Here is a 22,664-nt window from a genome sequence, read left to right as displayed (position 1 = left end):
GATGGGTGCAAGAAGTGATGAATCTGTTGAAAGTTAATTTGATCAGCATCCAGGTCTCTCACACAAGAGCCGTACGAATGCCACGCTTAGGAGGAAGCGTGCAGGGTCAGGATTTAATTCTCTAGAGTTGTGCAAAAGCAGCCATGGAAGATTTCCACATGAAAACTTTCTGTATCTCTCCCAGGCCATGAGATTATTCTGCCATGTAGGTGTTCAGCAAATATTTAGCCCAGAAATGCCAAATGCTGCATTTCAGCATGAGCGGATTCTCATTAGGAAGGAGCCTGGCTTTGCAAAACACTCATGTGAAATTCTTTTCTTTTTCAGTAAGGACTTGGCTGCAAGCTTGCCTTCCGCAGGTGCCAAGGGAGAGCAGGAAGGAGGCATGTGCAGCCAAATGCTTCCTTTTATGTGTCTTAGGAAAAGGAAGAATAAATAAGCATTCCTGGCCTTGGGAGAAAGGCACAAACAGCATGTGAAATTAGATTAGTTTTTTTTCAGTGGATTGACAAATTCTTTAAAAAATGAACAGATCTTATCAGCGGTGATATGCTGCTGTTTATATGAAATCCAAGCACTAAAAATACACGAAGGGAATGAGAATATTGACAGCCAGAATAGAGTCTGCCTGTTGGTGATAAGGTGGGCTGTTATCTCACAGGAAAAGCTGGGGAACTGAATACTCTGCTGCATTCAGGTGCTATTAGTGGTCCTCCATGAGGCCGTTGGATAATCTCAGCAGCCTCCCTGGGGGCTTCAGCCCTTATCAAACTGCCCCTCTCCTGCTTGGGTTTAGCCAATCCCCATCTGGTGTAAATGAGCACTTACTGCCCAGGACCTGCAGTGCATCTGGTTATTTACAAGATGGGCTTCATACTGCAAACAGACCGTTAATATCGGTGGGAATGGAGGACGCCTTCCCTCTCTTGTGGCTGAGTCTTGGATTTCTAATGTGTCTTTTAGTGGTGGGGACTTGTATAGCAACAAGCTCAGCATCCCCCCAACCTGCGGGACCCTTGGGCATGTTCGGCTTCTTTTTGCCAGAAGCCATTCACTCGGGGCTTACGGATGCGAGTGTGTGAGTGCCCGTGTGAATGTGTTTTAACAGTCGTGTCGTGGTGACTGAGGAGAGATGATGGAAACTTGGTTTTAACAGTCGTGTCGTGGTGACTAATGAGGAGAGATGATGGAAACTTATGTTTCTTCCCAGGTGAAAGAGCCGAATGTGGAACAACCAGGTGAGCAGTTTCTTCCACCCTATCTGCTTTTGGGAAGGGCTCGCTCTGGCAGGAGGAGGGTGGCTGTGGGAAGGGTGGTTTGCTTTGCTACTGATACAGGGGCCAGATTTAACCAGCTTCCAGCCCCTCTGAGGGCAGGCAGTGCCAGGATCCCCACATCACTGCCCTGCTTCTCAGCTATGTTGCCTGAAGTGGATTAATTGGGGTGAAGACACACAGGCCCTTGGTTTTGCTGCAGCGTAATTGCTAGCTGACTGGCTCTGAAGTCCCTGGAAGTGCTGTGTCAGCATGGGGCACTGCTGTGCCTTGTAGCATAGCTGAGGTTAGGGGGTGTTCAGGCGGTGCAAAGCAAGGGTGTCCACCCACTCCCTACCATCCCTGCTCATTTGAGGACTTTGATGTGTTCCCAAAAGCTTCTCCCAGCTCTGGCTTCTTTGCCTAGGAGTGTAGAGCATGCCTGTATTCAGACTTTCATCCCTCTGCAGCAGGAGATAGTGCTAGGGGTGAATGTAATGGGGAGGAGGCTTTGATGTGTGTCCAGTCCATAAAGCATCTCCACCGAGCTCTGGTGGCTTGCTCTGCGTGTGCTGGTTTTGTAACAGTAAGATGTGGGCTAGCAAAGCCTCCAAACATCTCCCCAGAAGGTACACAACCTCCTTCTGTGTTATCTTCTTACAACCCTGCTTCAGTGTTTAATAAAATTTGCAATACCAGCAAAAAAGGAATTCCACACTAGAAATGCTGAAGCAGATGGTGAAGCCTGGGCTACCTTAGCAGGGGGCAGGGGACAGCAGGGTGCCCCGGGCTCTTGCCTTCGGGCTGAGTGGCATCAGGACTGGGCACCCAGTGTGGCGGCAGTGAGGTGCCGTCGGGACAGGGGGGCCTTCCCTGCCGCGCAGAGCCAGGAGAGTGGGGATGCACAGCGTGTCGCTGCACTGGCGTGCTCTGAGGCGCTGCCCTTGGCTGTGCCCTCCAGATCAGTTGTCACAGCAGCCGCTGCCCTGCTGCGCTGGCTGCCTGTCCCTGCGGGTCCCAGGAGAGCTGCCCTGCGGCTCTTGGCACCCTCCGTGCCCTGGGAGCATTGCATGCCTGTGGCTGGTGGGGCGACAGGCACGGCCGCTGAGGCGCGCTCTGGTCCTTTGGGCTTGCCAGGCAAGGCTATCTGCTGAGCTGTGCAGGAAAGCACGCCCAGATGGCTAGGTAAAATCAGAACATTTACTCTCGAGTGCGTTGTTTCTCAGGAGTGGGTGCCCATGGTGGTGTCACAGGCCAAAACAATCACAGGAATGAATAACAGCCTCCTACATGAGGGATGATGGCACAACTCCCTGCTACTTCTGTTTGCTTCTGTTTCAGCAGTTGCTTTTATTTCACAAAGGAAAAGAAACGAGACAATCTCCCTCTTGTCTGAGGCAGGGCTGTAAGTGTGGGCAGAACAACCTGCCCACCAGATAGAGCCGTGGGCCAGGCTGCCCCGGGAGAGGAGGTTACATGCAGCAAACGGCACTGAGCCTCTGCCACCAAGCTGAGCCAGGCGGGCTCACTTGGACGGCAGTCGTTTCGGCTCCTCGGTTACCTGTTCAGGGAGTGGTTAGAAGCTGTAGGAGTTGTAGAGTCAAATTGCTTAATTAAAGGCATCTGATTAAGGACCCAGCAAATCACAACTGTCACCTTTGCATCATAGCTGTGTGTAAATTTTACGTGTCCATTTGACTCTGTGAGAACTTCGGCATGAAGGCTCCTAGCACTCATTTTTGTTTGCAGTCATGATCTCTCCTCTGCAGACATCAGTATAGCCTGGGGTAGAGGACAGATCTGAAATCAGTTCGAGATTTTATGCCATTTTCTCCCTTTTCTAGATCTAGGTGCTTGGGTCTCAATGTCCTTCTATCAGAAGAAGAAATGAAAATGTGAATAGTGTTAATGAAAGCAGCCCTCCAAAGTCCTGATCACTGCAATAAAATAAGTCCTGCGTTTCCCTGGCCTCATTTCCAGAAGCAATAGGTGTCTGTTAACACTTGCTGAAGTCAGCGGGGTCTTCAGGGTCTGTTCCCCGTGACCGATGAGGACCCTCAGTCACTAGCTGGTAGGGGTAGGGTCACGCCACTTCCTAATGCACATGCCTACCTTTTCTGTTCTGACGGAGCTGCTGGTGGGTTTGCTCGTGTGTGTTGACTGGGCTCACCCTTTTGTGTGGTGGTTTGAATCTTGGGAATGCCTGGCAGAAAGATGAAAGACAGTTCACACCCCTGCGAATGTCTCCCAAATAGAAGTTAGCTATGGAGAGGTGGAGGTGTTCCCTACTTCCCTCTTTCTGGCCATCTATGAGGAGAATGAGGTCCATTTGGGAATAAACAGGAATACCACAGTGTTTTCGAGGGATAGCTGTGGTTTATTTTGGATATATCAAGGGATCAGTTGAACTCTTCAGCTGCTCTTGGTGCTTTTTCAGACTGTCGGAGTGCTGAACTGGTGGAGGTAGGAAGCAGGTGTTAGAAATCCTGCTGAGTAAAAACGCCTTCGTTTTACTTCTAAAATGTCATCCCTGGTAGTAGCACAAACACTGAGCAGCAGTTTTGATAGTTGGCATCTGAGAGAGAGAGAATTGTATCTGCAGATCGTGGATGCCAGAGGCAGTTGTGACCAGCAATGTGTGGCAGCTTTTTTACTCTCTGGCTTGAATGGAGGAAGTTCTGTGTGAGGAGCATTCCTGGTCACCCGCTGTTCGTTCCAGCTGTGGTTGTTGGTAGAGTTACCACTCTAGCACTGTTTGAGTTGCGGAGATGGCTTCTTTTTACAGTAGGAACTAGGACTCTTCAGGAAGCCCATAGCAACAGCTGGTTAGGTTGCTGCGTGTGGCTGCAGCTGAGGTTAGAGTCTGTCTGACAGGGAATGCTGGAAGATGACAGGATGGAAAGTAATGGGTACGTTGGCTTACTGCAGTTACATCTTTCTGTTACCGAGATCGCGGCTGCCTGCAGGTTAGTCCTGCTGCCTGCTCAGGCACCGGCTAGCTGCACCCGGGCTCAGCCTGCCCTCTGGGGTCTGCAGAAGCGAGGCTCCAAAATGAGCCAGCCAAGTTAGTGCTAGGGGTAGCCCGCCCCAGGCTGCTGGAAAGGGCTTTGGAGTAAGCAGAGGGCATGTCGCCGGGAGCTGCAGGCACTGCGTGTGAATGGGGACGTGTGGAGGTGAGCTCTGTGCAGATCCCCGTCTCCCGTCGGAGCGGTGTCAGCAGGGGGGCCGTGGCTGAGGGGGACCCTGAAGCGTGAGTGTCTGTAGGGTGCGTGGAGCTGCATGTCGAGTCCTCACAGGGGGATTTTTCAGTTTGATTTATTTTTTTATTCTTGGTCATAACCTTTGAGATGTCACCCTGTCATTGCATTTATGTTGGTGTTTTGTTGATTTCTTTTGTTCCATTTTCCCCCAGGCCCCCATGTCTTCCCCCTAAGCCACAGAAAATGAGGAGACCTAGGCCTCTCTCAGTCTATAATCATAAACTCTTTAACGGCAATATGGAAACGTTCATTAAGGTACTCGCTGGCTGACAGTAAGAGTTTATGAACGCTGTGAATGTAATGGTGGCTTTCCTGTCCTAACTGCTGACTGCTTTCCCTCCTCGGCGGGGTCTCTCTGATCTGCCCTGCACCCAGTTGACGTGGCCAGCTCACTCTTTGCCTCGGTGACGATTTCTCTCCGTAGCTGTCCTTGTCCCTTGCGCGTTCCTTGTGTTACCCATCCTGCGTGCCCCGGGGTGAGGGTAGCGGTGAGGACACTCGTGGCTGGTGGCCGTTGGCCGTGCTGGCCAGCTGTACAGCATGAGGCACTCATGGCTGAGCATTGCCATCGTCCAGCACTGCTTCCGCCCATCCTGGGAAGGAAGATCAGACAGCAAGGACAACCCAGCCCAACACCCTCAAAGGATCAACAGATCCCCCCCACCTTCTCTTTTTCCACATGTTTTTGGTGGTTGTCTTCCCCTGTGGCTGAGGAGGAAGATAAAATAACTCATACGCTCCCAGAAAGTGTCTCCCGGTTGTAAGGGCTGGCAGCTGTGAACTGAAATACCGTGCATGTGGGTGGCTGCGTGGGAGGGCAGACGGGCTATCCTTGTCCTTAAAATATATTAATAAAAACCAGCCCAGCTGGCTCATCTCAGTGCCAGCTGCTGATGGGTGGCTGAGGCCCTCTCATACGGCTCCTACATACTGAGAGCCTGAAGGCCCCTTCCCACAGCCCGAAGAGGAAGGAGGGTTACCCTGCAGGGAGGACAGGCAAGAGCCATGGGCCTCTCCCATGGGGGGCTGTTGACTCTGAAAGCACCAGGAGAGGAGACGCTACAGCTCACGTGCTGACTGCGACCCACACCAGCTCCAGTCCACGTTCAACAAGATCTTGGGCTCAGCTTCCAGCGTTGGAGCAAAGCAATTCCCAAATGGCTGCTGAGCGGTTTCCTCCAAACCATCGCTGAAAACACGCAGCGTGCAGCCTTCATAAATGTGGGCCAAAGTATTTTCTTCGTTTAAGCTGCGGTAACCTCAGATGAACTCAATTAACACTAGTGCAGTCCCAATGGAAGGAGGCATTTGGCCCTGTTCATCCCAGGCAATTACCCAGAAGGAGATATTTGAGGAGAAAAATGAAGAGATGCGGATGTATGATTTGTTCCTGGGAATACATCCAGTTACCTAACTGCTGATCCTCCAAAATCCAGCACTTTGCTATTGCCTGGCTGCTGGAGGGATTTCCGAAGGAAGCGATGCTATTCCAGTCGCACGGAGTGTTTAATCCTGCACTGAAGAACGCTTCGGTGAAAACACTGTAGGAAGCAGTCATGACAAACTGTTGGATTAGGTAAACTAATAGGCATTGTCCATCTCTGATTTATTCTCTTAGGCTCTTTTAGTGCAACCATAAGCCTAAGGGCAGCGGTTTTAAACAGTGCACTGTCACAAGTAATATACAGGCCCAACTGACAAAGCTGGTAATCTCTTTAATACTTGTAATTATTCCTTACTTAAGCTGCTTTTTAAAAAAGTAATGCTCATTAGAGTCCGGCCTGATCAGCACTGTGGAGGAGGAATTAGCTGCAGTGGAAATCTATCCGAGTGGAACTCGGGGCAGGTGCTGTGCTGCCGGGGCCCCCATCGAGGCGGGGGTGTCACACGCTTCCATGGGATGTGTGGGGCTGCGGGCGGCTGCCTGGCGCCTGTGTGCTAGGGCGGCTCTCCCCGCAGCCTGGCCTGCGCCTGGGCTGGGCCTGGCCTTGTCCTGGGGCTCCTGTGAGGGCTGCAGGTCCGTGTGGGAGGAAATCTGAGAGGCTCTTTCTGCCGGTCGCCGAGGCTCGGGGGCAGCGTGCCAGATGGGTTTGGGAGGGAGGGTGGACAGCCTGAAGGCCTGGGCTTGGACCTTGCTAAGCTGCCACTGCATTTGAGCGTTCATGGCCTCCGAAAGAGATGCTTACCTCTAACTGAATTTATCCTTGCTTAATCTTTTCTGTTTTTTCCCACTCTGCTGCTTTTTTGTGTTCTCAGAGGAAGGAGGAATGCGCGAACGAGAAATCAGGTATTTACTGGAGGCCCGTCTACGAGACGGAGTAACTTAACCAGAGAGATGCAAATATACTCTACTGGAAAAAACAACCAAACCCAGGCCCTAAGGAAAATAAATGCCCGCTTAGGCAGTCAGACATGGCTCACGTTCTCCTTGGCTCCCTCACGAGGGGCCTGGAGAGATGCAGCTTTGAAACAGAAGCCAAAACTCATTGCAGGTTCAGATACAGGCAGTTTGTTTCCCACACTGTGGTGGGGTTTCTTTTAGAATCTGCTGACAATGACACTTTCTTTAGGTAGAAATACTGTTGTAAGCTCTGTTACTGCAAGCTTATTTCATCAGACAGGTATAGCACGAGTTTTATTTTGGCTCAGTGTTACACGTTTGAAATGGAATAGCTGTGATCCTGTTGCGTCAGTCCTGTCTCAACCAGATAGTGTGCAGCAGTCTTTCACGCACTTCAGTGAAAGCCTTTTTGGTGCATAATTGACTGCACATAGTATATTCAGCACTTTTTCATGGCTTGATGTGTGTAACGCCTCCTTTTCTTGCCTGTCCTCTTACTAAACTCAATGGAACTGATTTTCAAATCTCTGCTTTTGCAATCTTTAATGCATTTCCCGTGCTTTGTTATCAATAAGCCAGTAATGTTTTTACTTCTTCCTTCCCTTTCATGAAGGATTCAGGACAGGCTATTCCGCTTGTAGTAGAAAGCTGCATTCGTTACATCAATCTGTACGGTAAGTTGATCAGTAACACCAACAGAATCTTTCTGTAAAGGGAATTAAGTACTTGTAGTTAGCAGTGAAATACAGTGCAGGTGCCCACAGCCCTCCCTGCATGGGCTCAGGTTATAATTACAATGGCATCGTAATGTAATTGTAGAATTGGATGACTGACAAATATTTAGGTCTTGATAAGCACTTATTTAGGTCAAATTGTTCGCTCGGGCCCCAGGCCAGCAGGAGCCCTTTCAACGTTTTGATCTGGGGGACCTTGTTTGGAGAATATGAGCAGAAATGAATTGTAGCAGGATGCCCCCTTCTTGCTCTGAGGCTTTCCGGGTGCATTGACTCCTAGTTTCTGCTGTTCTTTACCAGAAAGTATGGTGCAACAATTACCCAAATCTTTTCTAAAACGTTGTTCTTTTCCAGGCCTTCAGCAGCAGGGCATTTTCAGAGTCCCTGGCTCCCAAGTGGAAGTCAACGACATCAAGAACTCGTTTGAGAGAGGTACATTGGCGGGGTGTGCAGCTACAGCTGGGTCACTGTGTCCGAGCAGAGATGGTTGGTGGGAGTTTGTGTGTGCTGCGTGCATTAGACGTGGTGTAAAGGCCCTTCTGCTATGAGCCACAGCAGGTTTTCTCCCCTTCTGGGTATCTCAATATTGTATCTCCAGCAGTAGCGAAGATTTTGATGAGAAGTAGGGATAGGTACAGAGGTTTTTCCCACAGTCATTAAGGTCATGAAAGCCTCGGATGAGAGCCATAAAATAGTTTGTTAGAGATCCATTTTCCTCCTTCCTGCAGCAGTTTGTTAAGGGAGGAGCAACATTGCTGCACGTACTCCTGGATGTGGAGTTCCCAGCGATTCCATTGGAAAAACCACATTGACAGTGTAAGGCTGGTGAGACAGGGCAGAGCTGCCAAAGGGACGGCCTCAGTGGGGATAATGGCCTCTGTGGCATTAATCTTTGGGCAGTGTCAGAAGGAACAGGGTGAAGGTGGCCAGGCCAGTGAATAAGGCAGTGGTGGGATTGCCAAAGGCTGGAGGGTTTGTACATCCAATTTAAGAGGAATTGGTATCCAAATCCCGTAGGTATTGAAAGCGTTTTATAGATTAAAGTCGGTACAGTGCTATCCAGAACTGATCAGCCTATTCCAGGGGCATAATGGCATCCTGCAGCCAAGCCTGTCTTGTCAGGCTTTCACCCATCATCGTTCAGAACTGCTCAGCTCTCTAAGCTGTTGCCTTTAATGCCAAAAATACTGGCCTGGAAACCATGAAGGAGAACTGATTAATAACATCCTCATCTTCAGGAAGGGTTTAAAATCTCCACAACAAACAGGGTTTTTTCTAGGTAGGGCTGTAGCATGTCCTGGCATGATGCTGTGTAACACAGCACCTTACTAAACTCTCCCCTTGCTGGCAAAATGCACAGCGCTGCCATTGCACGCACGGGAGGGTTTTCTCAGTTGTGGGGCGTCTTGGCTTTCCCCTGAGTTAGGAGAAAACAATTGCTGTGTTAGTCCAACCTGACAGTAATGCTGACAATAAAACTCTTCTCTGGGCAGGTGAAGATCCCCTTGCTGATGATCAAAATGAACGTGACATTAATTCAGTGGCTGGAGTCTTGAAGCTGTATTTCCGAGGACTGGAAAACCCCCTCTTTCCTAAGGAAAGGTTTCAAGATTTGATATCTACTATAAGTAAGTACATGTAGCAGCTCTTCTTGGAGAACAGGGTGGGACAAGAGAAGCAGTAGACGGAGGGCAGCTACACCTGAGTTTTGCAAATAGCAGCTTATGTTGTAAGAGGGGCTATAGGTTTGCAATGGAAGTTGTTAAGGAAAGACATGGGCAGTGCTGGAAGATAGGGAGAGGTAACACATCTTTCTATGGCTCTTAAATTCCTCCTAGCATCATGGGGATCACCAGAGTCCTCTCTGAGCTTAGGCCGGTGGGCTGCTCATGCAGCAAGCCTGTGTGCTCACTTGCAGGTTGTTTGAGGGGTCGTTAGTTGCTTGAATAGTGTGGGCTGCATCCTGCCCGCCCAGATCTCAGCAGTAATGACAGTTCCTGTGCCTGGCAGTCACATGCCATGCAGCTGTCGCTCCTGGGACACAAAGGGGTCTTGCTGCTTTAGCTCAGTGTCTTCTGCTCGCACTAGTGAGGGTCAGTAGCTCTTGGCTACTCGGAAAGCTTCTCTGACCCTTGAATCTGCAGACTTGGTTTCAATCTCACTCCATCAGCTGTTCTCCAGGTGTTTGCTATGTGCATTTCCCATCCCAGAAGTAAGCCAAAAAGTGCTCTGGGATGTGAGCAGAAGTAGAAGCTGAGAGGTTTTAATCATGAAGGTTTGGGACTGATGACAGGGAGACCCTTGTTGCTTCTTGTTCTGTCCTGAACTCTCCTTCCAGCTCCACTTGTTCCTCCGAAACTGAAGAAGCAGATATCCCAGCTGGGGTCTATTGCTCTCAGTACCTTGTAGTGATGACATCTATTTATTTATTGGCAAATCGTGGAAATTACTCCCCTGAGGGGAAGGAAGACAGCAGAATGAATTTGGTATTTCAGAGATGATGGAGGAGTGTGTTGTGCACTCTGGCTACCGGATGACTTTATTTTACAGCAGAGGCGTCGGGGTTGTTTGGGGGTTCGAGTGTCTCGGTATGTGAGTAGCTTCAGGGGAAGTGACTGGAGAACACGTGCTGAAGTCCTTCGGCTTTCACTGCTCGTGGCTCCTTCCCCCCTTCTTAACGTTAACGTGCATAACTGCTAGAGATTTAGTGATGTCAGGGAAGACAGATGATGCCTAGAGGGGAGTGACGCAGGGATGGGCTTGTTCCAGAAGGAGAAGAATGTGCTCTGATTTTTCAAGAACAGTTGTTTCATGTAGTAGCTGTAGGAAACTCGCTGTTGCCTTTCAGTTTTGATGTGTAAAACAGGGCAGCACACCTGTAACACGGGGCAAACGAAGGAAGCTGTGTCTGCACACGTTTTGTGCCCTGGCCAAGGGGTTTGAGCCAGGCTTGCAGTGCTCGCTCTGGCTGCCCTCCCTGGGGCACTTGCAGCGGACGGAGCAGGGAGCCTGAGAGAGGGCACAGCCTGCGTCAGGCCCCCTTCGCTGCCAGGAGCCGTGCCCAGCGCTTGGTGATGTGACTGTGGGCTTGCAGATAGACTTGGGCTTTGGAACGATTCCTAATTAATGCCAATTTGCCCGATTTATTGAGCTTTTGGGAGCTTTTAATTGCAAATGTCCTCTGTTAATGTTTTGGATAGTAGTCTGCTCTTTCTTTTTTATTTTAGCAAGAATCTTCCTCATCTTTCCTTCTCCTGCTAGCATTGTTACTTTCCAATTAAGGATGTATTTTTAAATGCATTACAGTGCCTTATTCCCATTAAAAATCTGACCTTAGGTGCATCTGATTTTCTGCCACATAAGTATAGGCTGTGTAATAGGCATCCCACCCTAAACAGATTGAAGAAATCATCTCCCTTGGAGAACCCACTGCTCAGGGAAATGCCACCCTGGCTGTAGGCTCTTCTGTCTCATTCTGTAATGACGGCGGAAAGGTTAAGCGCAGCCTGTGGGCGGGTTGGGCTCTCCACAGCAGTGCATCATCACAAAGCCACCTTCATTTCCCCTGCCTCCTGGTAAGGTATTCTGAGCGAGTTTTTTGCATGTTGCCCATGGAAGCTGCCTGAGTGCCCCTGGAAGCTGCAGAGCCGTGTCGTTCCCAGCCGATGCGATGGGGGAGCCAGACTGGCTGGTGGCAGGTGAAAGGCTGTTTTTCAGTCCCCTTGTGGGAGACTGAGGCTGGAAGCATGAACGTGGAAGCATTTCTCAAATGCACATGAGAAATGGATAGAAAAGGCACTTAGTTTGCAAAGGTTCATCCAGGGGTGTGCCTGTGTTGTAGAGTGATTGATGATTACTCCATTAATTCCTCTGACCTACAGCCAGTTGAAACATTTTACAGAGTGAACAAAGGCAAGGGCTTCAAGACAATTTCTTCCTCTGGGTTTTGGAACAGATACCTATTGTTGTAGGGTTTATACAGTTTTTATTTACTTGATTTTTTTTGTTTTTACAAATGTCCTCTTAAGCGAAACCAAAATGAAGAGGTAGAGAACCCAGTAAGCAAGAATAGGGGATAAATCAATTCTTCAAAAGGAAAAATGTCCAAAATGAAATATTTTAAAGATTTCAATCTTTGGATTGAAGCCAAATTTTGCTCAGAACTTTTGCACAAGTGGCAGCCCAAGCTACATGTTGTTAGTGAATTTTATTATGATCGGCAAATGTCCAAGTTTGAGCCAGCATAGTAAAGTAAGCATGCACCTGAGACTGCTCTCAGCAAAGCTGTGGTGCTCTTTGTTGCAGGGTTAACCATCTACGTAATATATTGAGCAGATACAAGCTTAAAAACCCAGCAGCCTTGGGGCTGGAATGTGCTGTCAGCCGCTGCAGGAGCGGGGTGGGTGCTGGAGCGGGGCTCTTGCCGCTCTGCAGGCGCAGGATGCTGCGGCATCGTCCTGGTGCAGGACTGCAGGAGGTGTGGTGTGGCAGTGCAGGGGTCTCCCGGTCAGTGAGCTGCCACTGAAAGCAAGGCAGCTCTGTGTCAGGCTCCTTCCTGCAGAAAGAAACAGGTTTCTGGTAGCAGCTTATGGGCTTTGTGTGCTCCTGTGGAGAGAAGAAACTCTTAAGGTGCTGACTCAGAACTGGTTTAGATTAAGTTCCCATTAAGACCAGTGGGAGACTGGAGCAGAAGGGCTCAGAAGGACCTGATGGTTAACCTGGGAGAGTAACGTGAATAAAAACCTCAGTTAAAGATCTGCGCTAGAAAATCAAGCAGTGCTCCAATTTCCAGTGCCACATGGACTAAAGCTTTTGAGAAAGAGAGTAGTTGTTGAGGAATGAACTAAATAATGCATAAACAGTTATTTAAGGAAATAAAACCATGGAAATGTCTTTATTTGCTGTTTATACAGAATCTGAATGTGTACGTATGAAATCACCCATGGAAGACACTATGCCTGATTCTCTGCTAGCACCTAACTGCCAAACCAGTGGATCAGATCTGGAAACGAGCTGTCTTTTCCTTGCCTAGTGGGCTCCTAGATCTGGAACAAGTCCCTCTGGGGCTGTGTTGTCTGGTCTTGAGAAGGTTTAAAGCTGTGCTTTCTATCCCTGTGTTCTAGAAATTGAGAACCCCAGCGAGAGAGTGCACCAGATCCAGCAAATCATCGTCACTCTGCCTCGGGTTGTCATTGTCGTCATGAGATATCTTTTTGCTTTCCTTAATCAGTAAGTCTTTTTTTTTTATCTCTTTCACAGAGTTTCTCCTTGCCCTCCTGTTTTTCAGGGCTTCCCTGCCTTTGTTGCACGACTCCTTCTTGGTCTTGCCACAGAGAGTTGTATTTTGCTTCTTCTCAGCCTTGCCTGGCTGTGGCTGTGTTTGGGGAAGGCGTACATCAGGGATGATTGATTTTTCAGGCTATGGGGGTTTGTTGGCGGGAGATTTTTCTGAGTGCACCACCCCTCGCTAACGCTTGTGCTTGCAGCTTGTCGCAGTACAGTGATGAGAACATGATGGATCCCTACAACCTGGCCATCTGCTTTGGGCCCACTCTGATGCACATTCCAGATGGGCAGGATCCGGTGTCCTGCCAAGCCCATGTCAATGAGGTCATCAAAACCATCATCATTAACCACGAGGGCATCTTCCCCAGCCACAGAGAGCTGGAAGGACCCGTCTACGAGAAGTGCATGACCGGAGGGGAGGAGTACTGGTAAGGAGTAGGAAGAGGACTTCACTGTTTGCATAGCCAGGTCCCCTTGTTAGGGTTAGCTTCTGACACTGTGTTGGGAGTGACCCTCTGCCAAAATGCAGGGCTTTGGTTTGATTCCTGGCACAGAGAGGGCTGACCCCAGCTCACACGAGTGTAGGAGAAGGGCTGTCGGAAGCAGATCCTTGAGAGGATGGCATGTGAGGAGAGCTTTGGGAATTTCAGACATAATATTCAGGGCAGCAGTGCTGGGGTGAATTTGCCCCTCTGCAGAAGGGCATACCTTTTTGCATGTATTTCTGTTAAATGTTATCAATTAGGTGTGCAAGTGATACATATTTGATACACTTGTGCTGTTTGACACTGGTTAAGAATCTTGCTCCATACCAGGCTAGCTGCGTGGTTCTTAGATATAAATACCTTCATAAAACCAAGAGGATTTTGCATATCCAAGTGATTAGTCTCTACTCGTATGCATCAGTTTTGCTTTTCATTTTAGCCTTGCTGGTGAAAACAGAGGCAGTTCCACTGAGTTCCTATTTTAATTTTTCTCGTGCTGACTCAGCACAGGAGAAAATTGTTTTCAATACGAATATTAATATTCACTTTAAAAAGTTTTTAGCTTCAGATTCACAGAAGTGAGTTCAGAACAAAACAGAATTTTAGGTCAATTCTAACCAAATTCCTCTTAGGTTGGAATTTTTGAGTAAAGTCCAATAGTTCCATCATAATTTGGTAGTTGGACAAAATCACTCAGCCCGAAGTTAACCTGAACCTTCCAGTGCCTTTTGTTTTGTCAGTGTTAGGAGACAGATGCCTTTGTGTTAGCTGGGGGTGGGATCAGCTCCGTGCGATGGCATCGTGTCGCGTCTTTCTGGTGCACAGCAACCTTACTCGGTGTGTCCAGGATAGGAAAACTCTGTAAACAAGCTCCCACGTTAGAAGTGTAGGTTGTTGTACGTTTGTCTGAAGGATGCTGGAATTCTAAACTGACATTCAGATCCGAGTTCTAACAAACCAGTATTAATAACAGACTTGAACTGATTTGTGTGCAAGTTTTACACGTTTCTGAGACCTGATCTTCCCTCATGCTGATCGCCTGCCACCATCCTTACGGATGCAGGTGAAGGATGAAGTACTAAAACTCATTGTCAGTGAGGGAGTGGAACATTTTAACTTGGTATCACTTCATAGTTCTTTTGCCAAGACACGTGAGCAGCAGAACGTGATGTTCTGGGCCTGAAGGTCACGGTGTGAGTGCCTGCTGTTCTCAGAGCCAGTTCAGAGATCTGCTGTGATTTACAATTACCATCTCAGACCTGTAAAAACTAAACCCATAACACTTTCAAGTGTTGCTGCGGCCAGAATTTACCTCAGCCTTTGCTTAGTGCCTTAGGAACAGAATCTCATTCTTCCTTTGAAAGCACGGTGTGTTTTATTTCAGCGACAGCCCGCACAGCGAGCCAGGCACCATCGATGAGGTTGACCACGACAACGGCACGGAGCCGCACACGAGCGATGACGGTGAGCACAGAAAACGGGGTCTGCGTTAGGAAAGCTGCGCTTGCAGGACAGCAGTGTGCACCTCGCCCTCGATCACATTAGGGGCTGGACTGGCATCTGGCACTTCAGTGGGGGACAGCATTTCTGTGTGCTTTGGTAATGATATGCATATTAATAAATGCTGCTTACAGGTTTTCACCACAGGATGTGCATGGGATGGACTCCATGGCAGGGTACAGGGGCTGATTTTTTGGAGCAGTTCTATGAGATTCCATTAATCACATATATGACTTTTTTTTCCTTTTCCTTGTCATCTGTGCTTACGTGCAGCCATGCGATAGTGGAGACATGCTCTGTGGAATGGCTCACGAGAACAGGAGGGCAGATGGAGGGCTGACCTTGGGAGGGCCCAGCTCCATTTGCTCTGTGCCCTTGGATGCACCATGGGGAAGACAGTGACTGTCAGCTGGGGGCCCGCTGAAGGGAGGGGGTCTTCCGGCAGATTTCATTATGCTGTTGAGCAGCCACACGCCCCTGGCAGAATCTAAATGCACCTGCATTTGAGCGAGCTGCAGCCTGGTTTTCCCCGCAGTTGTTTCCTTTGGTGAGGACCTGCCTGCTCAGTTCTGCTCTGTCAGGCCTGTGGAACTGCCTGGCTTCGGAGAATGTGTTGAGAGCCAGGATGGGTGCAGTTGGGTGTGAATCCCTTGCAGCTGGGTGTGTGGTCAGTGTTCCCTAATGCTCGGAAAAAGGCTGGGGTCCAGGTTGTGTCTGCCTGCACTGCTGTGTAAACCAGCTCAGAGTTTCACCCGTGGACTCTCAGGCAAAGCTCTGCAGCTCGTGGCAACCACAAGAGCAAGCGTGGAAGAGGGGGAGCTGGCGAGTAAGGTGTTTGCTCCAGGACATAGCAAAGCGCTGGGTTTCCTGCATCCCAGAGGCACCAGCAGCTCAGCCACAGTGTGAGAGAGGGGCAGGTGTGAGAGAGATTCACCCCCTGCACTGCTGGGGGGGTTGGTCGTGCAGCCCCATGACACCATTTCAGTGGCAGTGCTCTGCAGTGTGGAAGGGCACAGGGGGCTGAACACCCTTTCTGCTCTCCCAGTGGCCACGGTTTTCCTTGGACGTGTCATGCCCTGCAAAACGCTGCTGCCATCCGAGGCAGGCAGGAGGGCTGGCCTGGCTGGCGGGCACCGTGGGGAGGAGGGGATGGGCACGGCTGGGCGAGACAGGTCAGAATCTGCTTATGGCTACAGAGAGGAGCGACAGGACTAGAAGATGAAGGGGAGCAAGCTGCCGTGTAGCCAATATTGTGCTTGGGTGGTCACATTAATAGCTCTGATTGGAGTTTCCAGGTGATTAACTGTGGTGCGAGTGTGGAGAGGAGAAGCAGCTTTATTTTGTGAATGTACGTATTCCTTATGCCCCTCACCCTGTATATCTTCCCTGCTGGGAAGCTCAGTGTTTTACCAGGGCTGTGAAAACCCTTCTTGTCGCCTTCCCTGCTACGTTTCCTGCAGCCCATTCCCCACTGATGCTGCTGTAGTGCACCCAGACACCCTGCTGCTTGTATTGGTGCGGATGTATATTTTAAGCTGGGGAAAATCAGTCTGCAGAAACGACCTGTCCCGACCCACGTGAGGCAGAGAAAGGGGCAGGGATCTGAGGAGCATCTCCAGTGTCCTTCTCTGGTGTCTCCTCCTTTGTGTGGATTTTATCACTGAACAGAGCAGTGGGTTTCATCCTGATAGCTGCTGATGCCGCCTGTGGTTAGTGACGAGGCAGAGGCTGCAGAGCACATTTCCATATTTCAATGAGAACGTGACGGATAGGGAGGAGCTGGGCAGATTTGCCCTGTTCAGCTTTGTCATTGCCCATCTGCCAGGCTCCAGGTGGGGTTTAAATTGATCGGGTTTCTAAAATAATCAAGGTACATTGACTCAGGCAGCCTGCTTTTTCACCCCAGCATGGTGCTGGAGACAACGGCAGTGTTGTATTGAGTGTGCTGTAGCTATAGTTGTTTTTACATGGTCAGCTCCTGTGTGGGTCATAGAGTTTGTTGGCTGCACTGCCATTACTTTTATTTAACAAGTTCCCAAGCTGCAGCAGTTTCTCTGGGACTCAGTGCATCCAGCTGGAAACAGATTTGCGGAGAGCTGGGCCTGCTCCATAGGCTCCTCAATGCCAACCAGGTTCCTCTTCGGCCACACCAGCAGCTCCCGCTGTGATGCCCTTGGCCAGGGACTCAGAGGTTCCTGGTGTGCTCATGACATCCCAAAGTGAAGTCCTGCCTCAGCCCTCTTGAATTTCAGGCCCTGAACTCCCAGTCTGGGAAGTTTGGTAGAGCTCAGGTTAGAAAAAGTGGAGAAGCGGTGAGGTAGGGATGCAGATGTGGGGGTGGTGCAGAGCAGCTGCCTGGCCAGAGCCAGTGTCACCATTTCTGTGGGGATCCCCAAAGGGGGATTCATTACTCATCAGTAATTCAGGCCAAACCATCTCCAGGATAAGGAAAGGAAGAGAAGGTAAGCAGGGCTTTGATCACAGTGTCTGACACAGCCTGACAAGATTCAAAACTGGAGGATAATGGGGTTCTGTAACCAAAGAAATCACTTTATAGGTATAAAATGGGAGTGTGGATGACAGTGCCATATGCACACACGGAAATTTCAACTGCTCCCCATCTGTTTTGCAGCTTTTTGTAGTTGCTGGTAGTGTGTGTCTGTGAGAAATTCAAGGAAGTCTGGAAGAACAAAAAGGATTGATCAGTCTAAAAATAAGATGGTTTGTACTCAGTGTAAGATGCTTTTGGGAAGCTAGGGCAGCAGCATCACTGCTGTTCTGGTGAGACACCTCTTTCTAGGATTTATTGTGCTCTCGTGATTACCGAACGAAGCTTTTTCTCTATCTGTGCTTCTCTCCTTTGCAGAAGTGGAGCAGATCGAAGCCATAGCAAAGTTTGACTACGTTGGACGATCTCCACGAGAGCTCTCCTTTAAGAAAGGGGCCTCACTCCTCCTGTACCATCGGGCATCAGAAGACTGGTGGGAAGGGAGACATAATGGTGTGGATGGCCTCATACCCCACCAGTACATTGTGGTGCAAGACATGTGAGTAAAGTGGTGTGTGTTGATCCAGGATGTTAAAATCATATACCTACACAAGGTCCACTTCCGCCATCTGAAACAGGTGGCCAGATTTTCCCAGGTTTAATGACTTTGGTGAGAAATCTGGACCTGTTTGCATTTGTCTCTCCCTGTCCTCCACTTGTCACAACATCCCCCTGCAACGCCTCAGGGTTGGGGACGAGGGGCTGGAAAGCTGCTTGGTGGAAAAAGACCTGGGGGTGTTGGTCGACAGCAGCTGAATATGAGTCAGCAGTGTGCCCAGGTGGCCAAGAAGGCCAGTGACATCCTGGCCGGCATCAAGAGCAGTGTGGCCAGCAGGACCAGGGCAGGGATTGTCCCCTGTGCTGGACACTGGTGAGGCTGCTTCTTGAATCCTGGGTTCAGTTTTGGGCCCCTCACTTTGAGACAGACACTGAGGGGCTGGAGCGTGTCCAGAGGAGGGAACGGAGCTGGGTAAGGGTCTGGAGCACAAGTCCTGTGAGGAGCGGCTGAGGGAGCTGGGGGTGTTCAGCCTGGAGAAGTGGAGGCTCAGGGGAGACCTGATCGCTCTCTACAGCTCCCTGAAAGGAGCGTGCAGAGAGGTGGGTGTTGGTCTCTTCTCCTCGGTGACAAGGGATAGGAAAAGGGGAAACAACCTCAAGTTGTGCCAGGGAAGGTTTAGGCTGGATATTAGGAAAAATTCCTTCCTGAAAAGGGCTGTCAGTCATGGGAACGGGCTGCCCAGGAGGTGGCGGAGTCACCATCCCTGGAGGGATTTAAGAGACATGGGGACAAGGTGCTCAGGGGCATGGCTTAGTGGTGGACTTGGCAGTGTTAGGTTAATGGTTAGAATTGATGATCTTAAAGGTCTTTTCCTACCTGAAAGATTCCATGGTTCTGTCTATTGAGTCAGATTGTTTCTTGTTCAAGCTGATAAAACCAAACACTAAATACTGTACTTCATTGTGCCTGAACCCCATCTTATCATCGACACCTCAAAGTGGCATGGCCCAGGCTCAGTATTGGCCTTGCCCCCTGTGTGTGCTGGCCTGGCATTGTTCAGAGCCCTCCTGGCCTGTGGGCAGATCCAGGGTCCTTGGCAGATGCCACTTCTGTTTCAAGTACTGTACCCGGATTCGTTAAACTGGCAACTACAGCACAGAGGGGTATGGAGACATGACGTTCGCTTTTTCCGTGCTCTGGGCACTCTCAGAAGTGGTGGCCTTGTTCCAGCCCTTTGACAACAAAGCCTGGAGCTGCTGGAGTGGTGATGTTCAGATCCATGCTGTGGCTGCGTGCCCCAGCCCCTCTCCAGCCCTGTTACTGATGGGGGTCTCCTTTTCCCAGGGATGATGCGTTCTCTGACAGCCTGAGTCAGAAGGCAGACAGCGAGGCAAGCAGTGGACCGCTGCTGGATGATAAAGCCTCCTCCAAGAACGACATCCAGTCTCCGACGGATCATATTGTGGACTATGGCTTTGGGGGAGTAATGGGCCGGTAAGGAAACTCTCCTTTTCCTGTGAACACAGAGGTGGTCGCTGTCACGTGCAGGGAGGAGAGTCAGTGTGTGGTGTGGGGCAAGACAGAAGGGAAGGCTCTGGTAAGCACTGCAGATTAACAGGAGCATGGAGGGGGTTCTCGTGTGCATTGCCAATGTAGATCTTGACAAGTAAAGAAGGTACAATGCTGTCCTTTCTTTGCACTGGCTAAAATGTCTGTCTTCCCTCTTGCCTTAGTCTTCTGGAGCTGAAAGGCTGGAGTTCGGTTTGATCTGAACTCCCAGAGCTGAGCAATTGTCTTGCAGCATGCAACCAGACGCTTTCAATCTGACGGACGGTGACCTAGTCTTGTGATGGATTCTTTGCAGAGTGAGATTGAGGTCTGACGGTGCAGCTATCCCTCGCCGTAGAAGCGGGGGGGACACCCACAGCCCGCCCCGAGGGATGGGTCCTGGCATAGACACTCCTCCTCGAGCAGCGGCCTGCCCTAGCAGCCCCCACAAAATACCTCTTAACAGGGGCAGGATTGAGAGTCCCGAAAAGCGCAGAATGGCGACATTCGGCAGTGCAGGCAGCATCAATTTCCCAGACAGGAAGGCCTTGTCTGATGGCCACCCGCTGAGATCGACCTGTGGATCGACTAGACACAGTAGTCTCGGAGATCAGAAATCTCTAGAAGCAGAAGCACTTGCTGAGGTAAGAGGGTTGTGAAGTGGCTCTCGGGCCCTGGGCATCGAGAGGCTAAAATAAGTCACGGGGGTAGCGCCGCAGAGCCCCTTCTGTCTCAACGCGCCTCAACTACAGTGCTGCTCTAGCTGTGATGGCTTAAAGACAGAAGTGAGCAGCTGGCAGCTGACCTGCTTTTCCAACTGTATCGGTTGGTCTGATGAGAGAGGTGCCTCCTTCCGCAAACCTTGTTTCTTGAAACAATAAACAGAAATGCTCGATCCACCACCGGAATGCGCTGGCAGCTCTTAGCTCCTGCAGGGAGCGAAGTGCATTATCTTTGATGCTCCAGAAGGAGCTTAGAAGGAGAAAGCTGGCTTTGACAAACGAGACTTTGACTGATGCTTAGTGTCTGGAGAAAAGTGCTGCAGGTTTGTCACTGGCTGTGTGTAGCTAGGGCCTCATCATGTTAGCCTAATCGCGGTACGATGCCGCCAGCCATGCGCCATCAGCAGCATCACACTAGGCTGTCGGTTCCATGGTGCTCATTAAAGTCAGGGTACCTGCAGCACAGCCTGCAGGTCTCCTCTCCCTGCCTTTGGCAGGAGGCCCCAAGCCAAGGATCAGTCAGGTTACTCCAAACCTGTTAACATCGTGGGGAGCGTTCCCTTCACGGAGCAGGCTGCGGCATTCTCCAGCCTCCCGAGGACAAGGTAGTTCAGGCACAGTCCCCTCCGGTGTGTCCAAACAGCCATGGGTTGGGCTGGTTTGGGGCTGGGAGAGCTGTGGACAGGCTGTTCAGCATCCCCGGCGTAGCAGTTTCCCGGTGGTTTGTGGTTCATGCCAGGCTCCGGCGGGAGCAGCGGCTGCGGGAAAGTTGGTGATGCCCAGGTGGAGGGGTGCAGCTGCTGGGGAGACCGCTGCCCACCCCCTGGCCCAGCTTGTGTGCCACAGGATTTGGCAGGTGGTCAGTGTCGAATCAGCTGCTTTCAGTGGGGTAATTAATGATGATTGCAGAAAGGAAGAACTCGCACTGTCCTGTTTCTTTTTCCACCAGCCACGCTCCTTGTTCTCTTGCTCTGCAGCACGCTGCCCGGCTTCTCTGTCCATCACGAGCTTGCGTTTGGTGTGATCGGTTCGCAGAGTTACGGTCGTGGCGCAGTGCGTGCCCTGAGCGACGGCTCAACCTGCGGCAGCGCTTTGGGATGGGATAACGGCATGCACGAAGTCCTCGGGCTCGGTGGGTGGGTGGTAGCGTGACACCCCGCAGCCGTGCCCAGGGCTGTGTTCCCCAGCTGCAGTGCAGGGCTGTCAGGTCCAGGAGCCTCCAGAGGGATGGGTGAATGCTGAGGGTGGAGCACGATATGCACAGTTTTCAGGGGGTTTGGGTTGGTTTTTTAAACCCTGAAAAAGATTCACACTCAGCCCATGTAAACACCTCGAAGTCTGTGGGATTGCTGGGCTTGGTAGTCCTGAGGCTTAACTCTGGGAGAATGTTTTCACTCATGGTCTGAACAGCACAGTAGAACTGGAGCTAACATGGTAATTACTTCCCTTCTCCTGACCCTCTCGATGTTATCTGAGGCTCACAGAGTGTTTTGTATGCATTATAAAATTAAGGGCTCGTTTACTCAAGGACAGTGAGGAGAGTTAACTAGAGCTACTTCTAAATGATTCATTCAGTTGCCTTAAATCACCTTTCAGATGGTCTCTTTCCGAGTTAGTGGCCTTAATTCAGGTAAGGCAGATTTAAGTGAAGCCAGACTAGGGCCTCTCTGTTTCAGGTTGGGATGATCAGCACTACAGTTCCAGGCAGCTTCTCTCATCTCCTTAAATGGGCACTTCTGGTTGCCCTGGGTTCGCTTTCTAGAGGATCTCTGTGGATGGACCCCTGGAAGCTGTGCCTGGGAGACATGGTGAGGGCTGATGCCTCAGCTGCCTCCCTGTGCACAGGAAGAGGCCTTGTTGCCGCCTCTTACTTATTTATGGTGAGCTGCTGTCGTGCTGCTCCCTCCACGTGCATCCCTGAGTTTCTGTCCTCACATGTGGCGTTGCCCTGCAGGCGCAGAGGTCCCGTACATCTGATGGAGGCTGCAGGGTGGCTGCTTTTGGGGGAAAAACCATCCTCGGTGCTGGGGGAGGGTGTGGAGATGCCCTGTCTCGTTGGAGATGTGGACAGGCTGGTGTTCACCCCATCACTTCTGGTGCTCGAGATTTGTTTCCCTTGGAGCTGGCCACCAAACTCCGCTGACTTGGGAGACACAGGGCACCTTTGTGTGGCTAGAGTTCGGGCTTTCCATATTCTCCCAATGCTCCTCCTTGGCCTGGAGGCCCCGTCTTAGGTCAGAGACCCACACACAGACAGACACGTGCCAGGGTGGGGGTCTCTCCACAGGGAGGGGTGCAGGAGAGCGGTGGGATGCTGTGGCACGGTGCTGACATCCCTTTGTTGGTGGTGTTCGTAGGACATCGAGAAGACCATGAGCACGGCACTAAACGAGCTGCGGGAACTGGAGAGGCAGAACACGGCCAAGCAGGCCCCTGATGTGGTCCTGGACACGCTGGAGCCCATGAAGAACCCCCCGATGGGCGCCGC

The 22,664-nt window shown here is 50.6% G+C and overlaps 1 protein-coding gene across 1 annotated transcript in view; it reads left to right on the top strand.

The window, feature by feature from the left end:
- Window positions 1-19,508, top strand: part of SRGAP3 (SLIT-ROBO Rho GTPase activating protein 3) — a 56,356-nt gene extending 36,848 nt beyond the window's left edge. The window contains exons 10-19 of the mRNA XM_010151522.1: window positions 1,211-1,238; window positions 4,666-4,768; window positions 7,468-7,528; window positions 7,943-8,020; window positions 9,082-9,216; window positions 12,712-12,817; window positions 13,075-13,302; window positions 14,744-14,823; window positions 17,726-17,906; window positions 19,251-19,508. Of these exons, the coding sequence (XP_010149824.1) occupies window positions 1,211-1,238; window positions 4,666-4,768; window positions 7,468-7,528; window positions 7,943-8,020; window positions 9,082-9,216; window positions 12,712-12,817; window positions 13,075-13,302; window positions 14,744-14,823; window positions 17,726-17,906; window positions 19,251-19,404 (1,154 nt within the window). The 3' untranslated portion in view covers window positions 19,405-19,508. The remainder of the gene's footprint in view (window positions 1-1,210; window positions 1,239-4,665; window positions 4,769-7,467; window positions 7,529-7,942; window positions 8,021-9,081; window positions 9,217-12,711; window positions 12,818-13,074; window positions 13,303-14,743; window positions 14,824-17,725; window positions 17,907-19,250) is intronic.
- Window positions 19,509-22,664: the final 3,156 nt, after the last annotated feature.

Source organism: Eurypyga helias, unplaced genomic scaffold (genome assembly GCF_000690775.1).
Source record: "Eurypyga helias isolate BGI_N326 unplaced genomic scaffold, ASM69077v1 scaffold22875, whole genome shotgun sequence".
In the NCBI taxonomy this organism is placed as follows: Eukaryota; Metazoa; Chordata; class Aves; order Eurypygiformes; family Eurypygidae; genus Eurypyga; species Eurypyga helias.
This window is presented reverse-complemented; position numbering and strand designations above follow the sequence as displayed.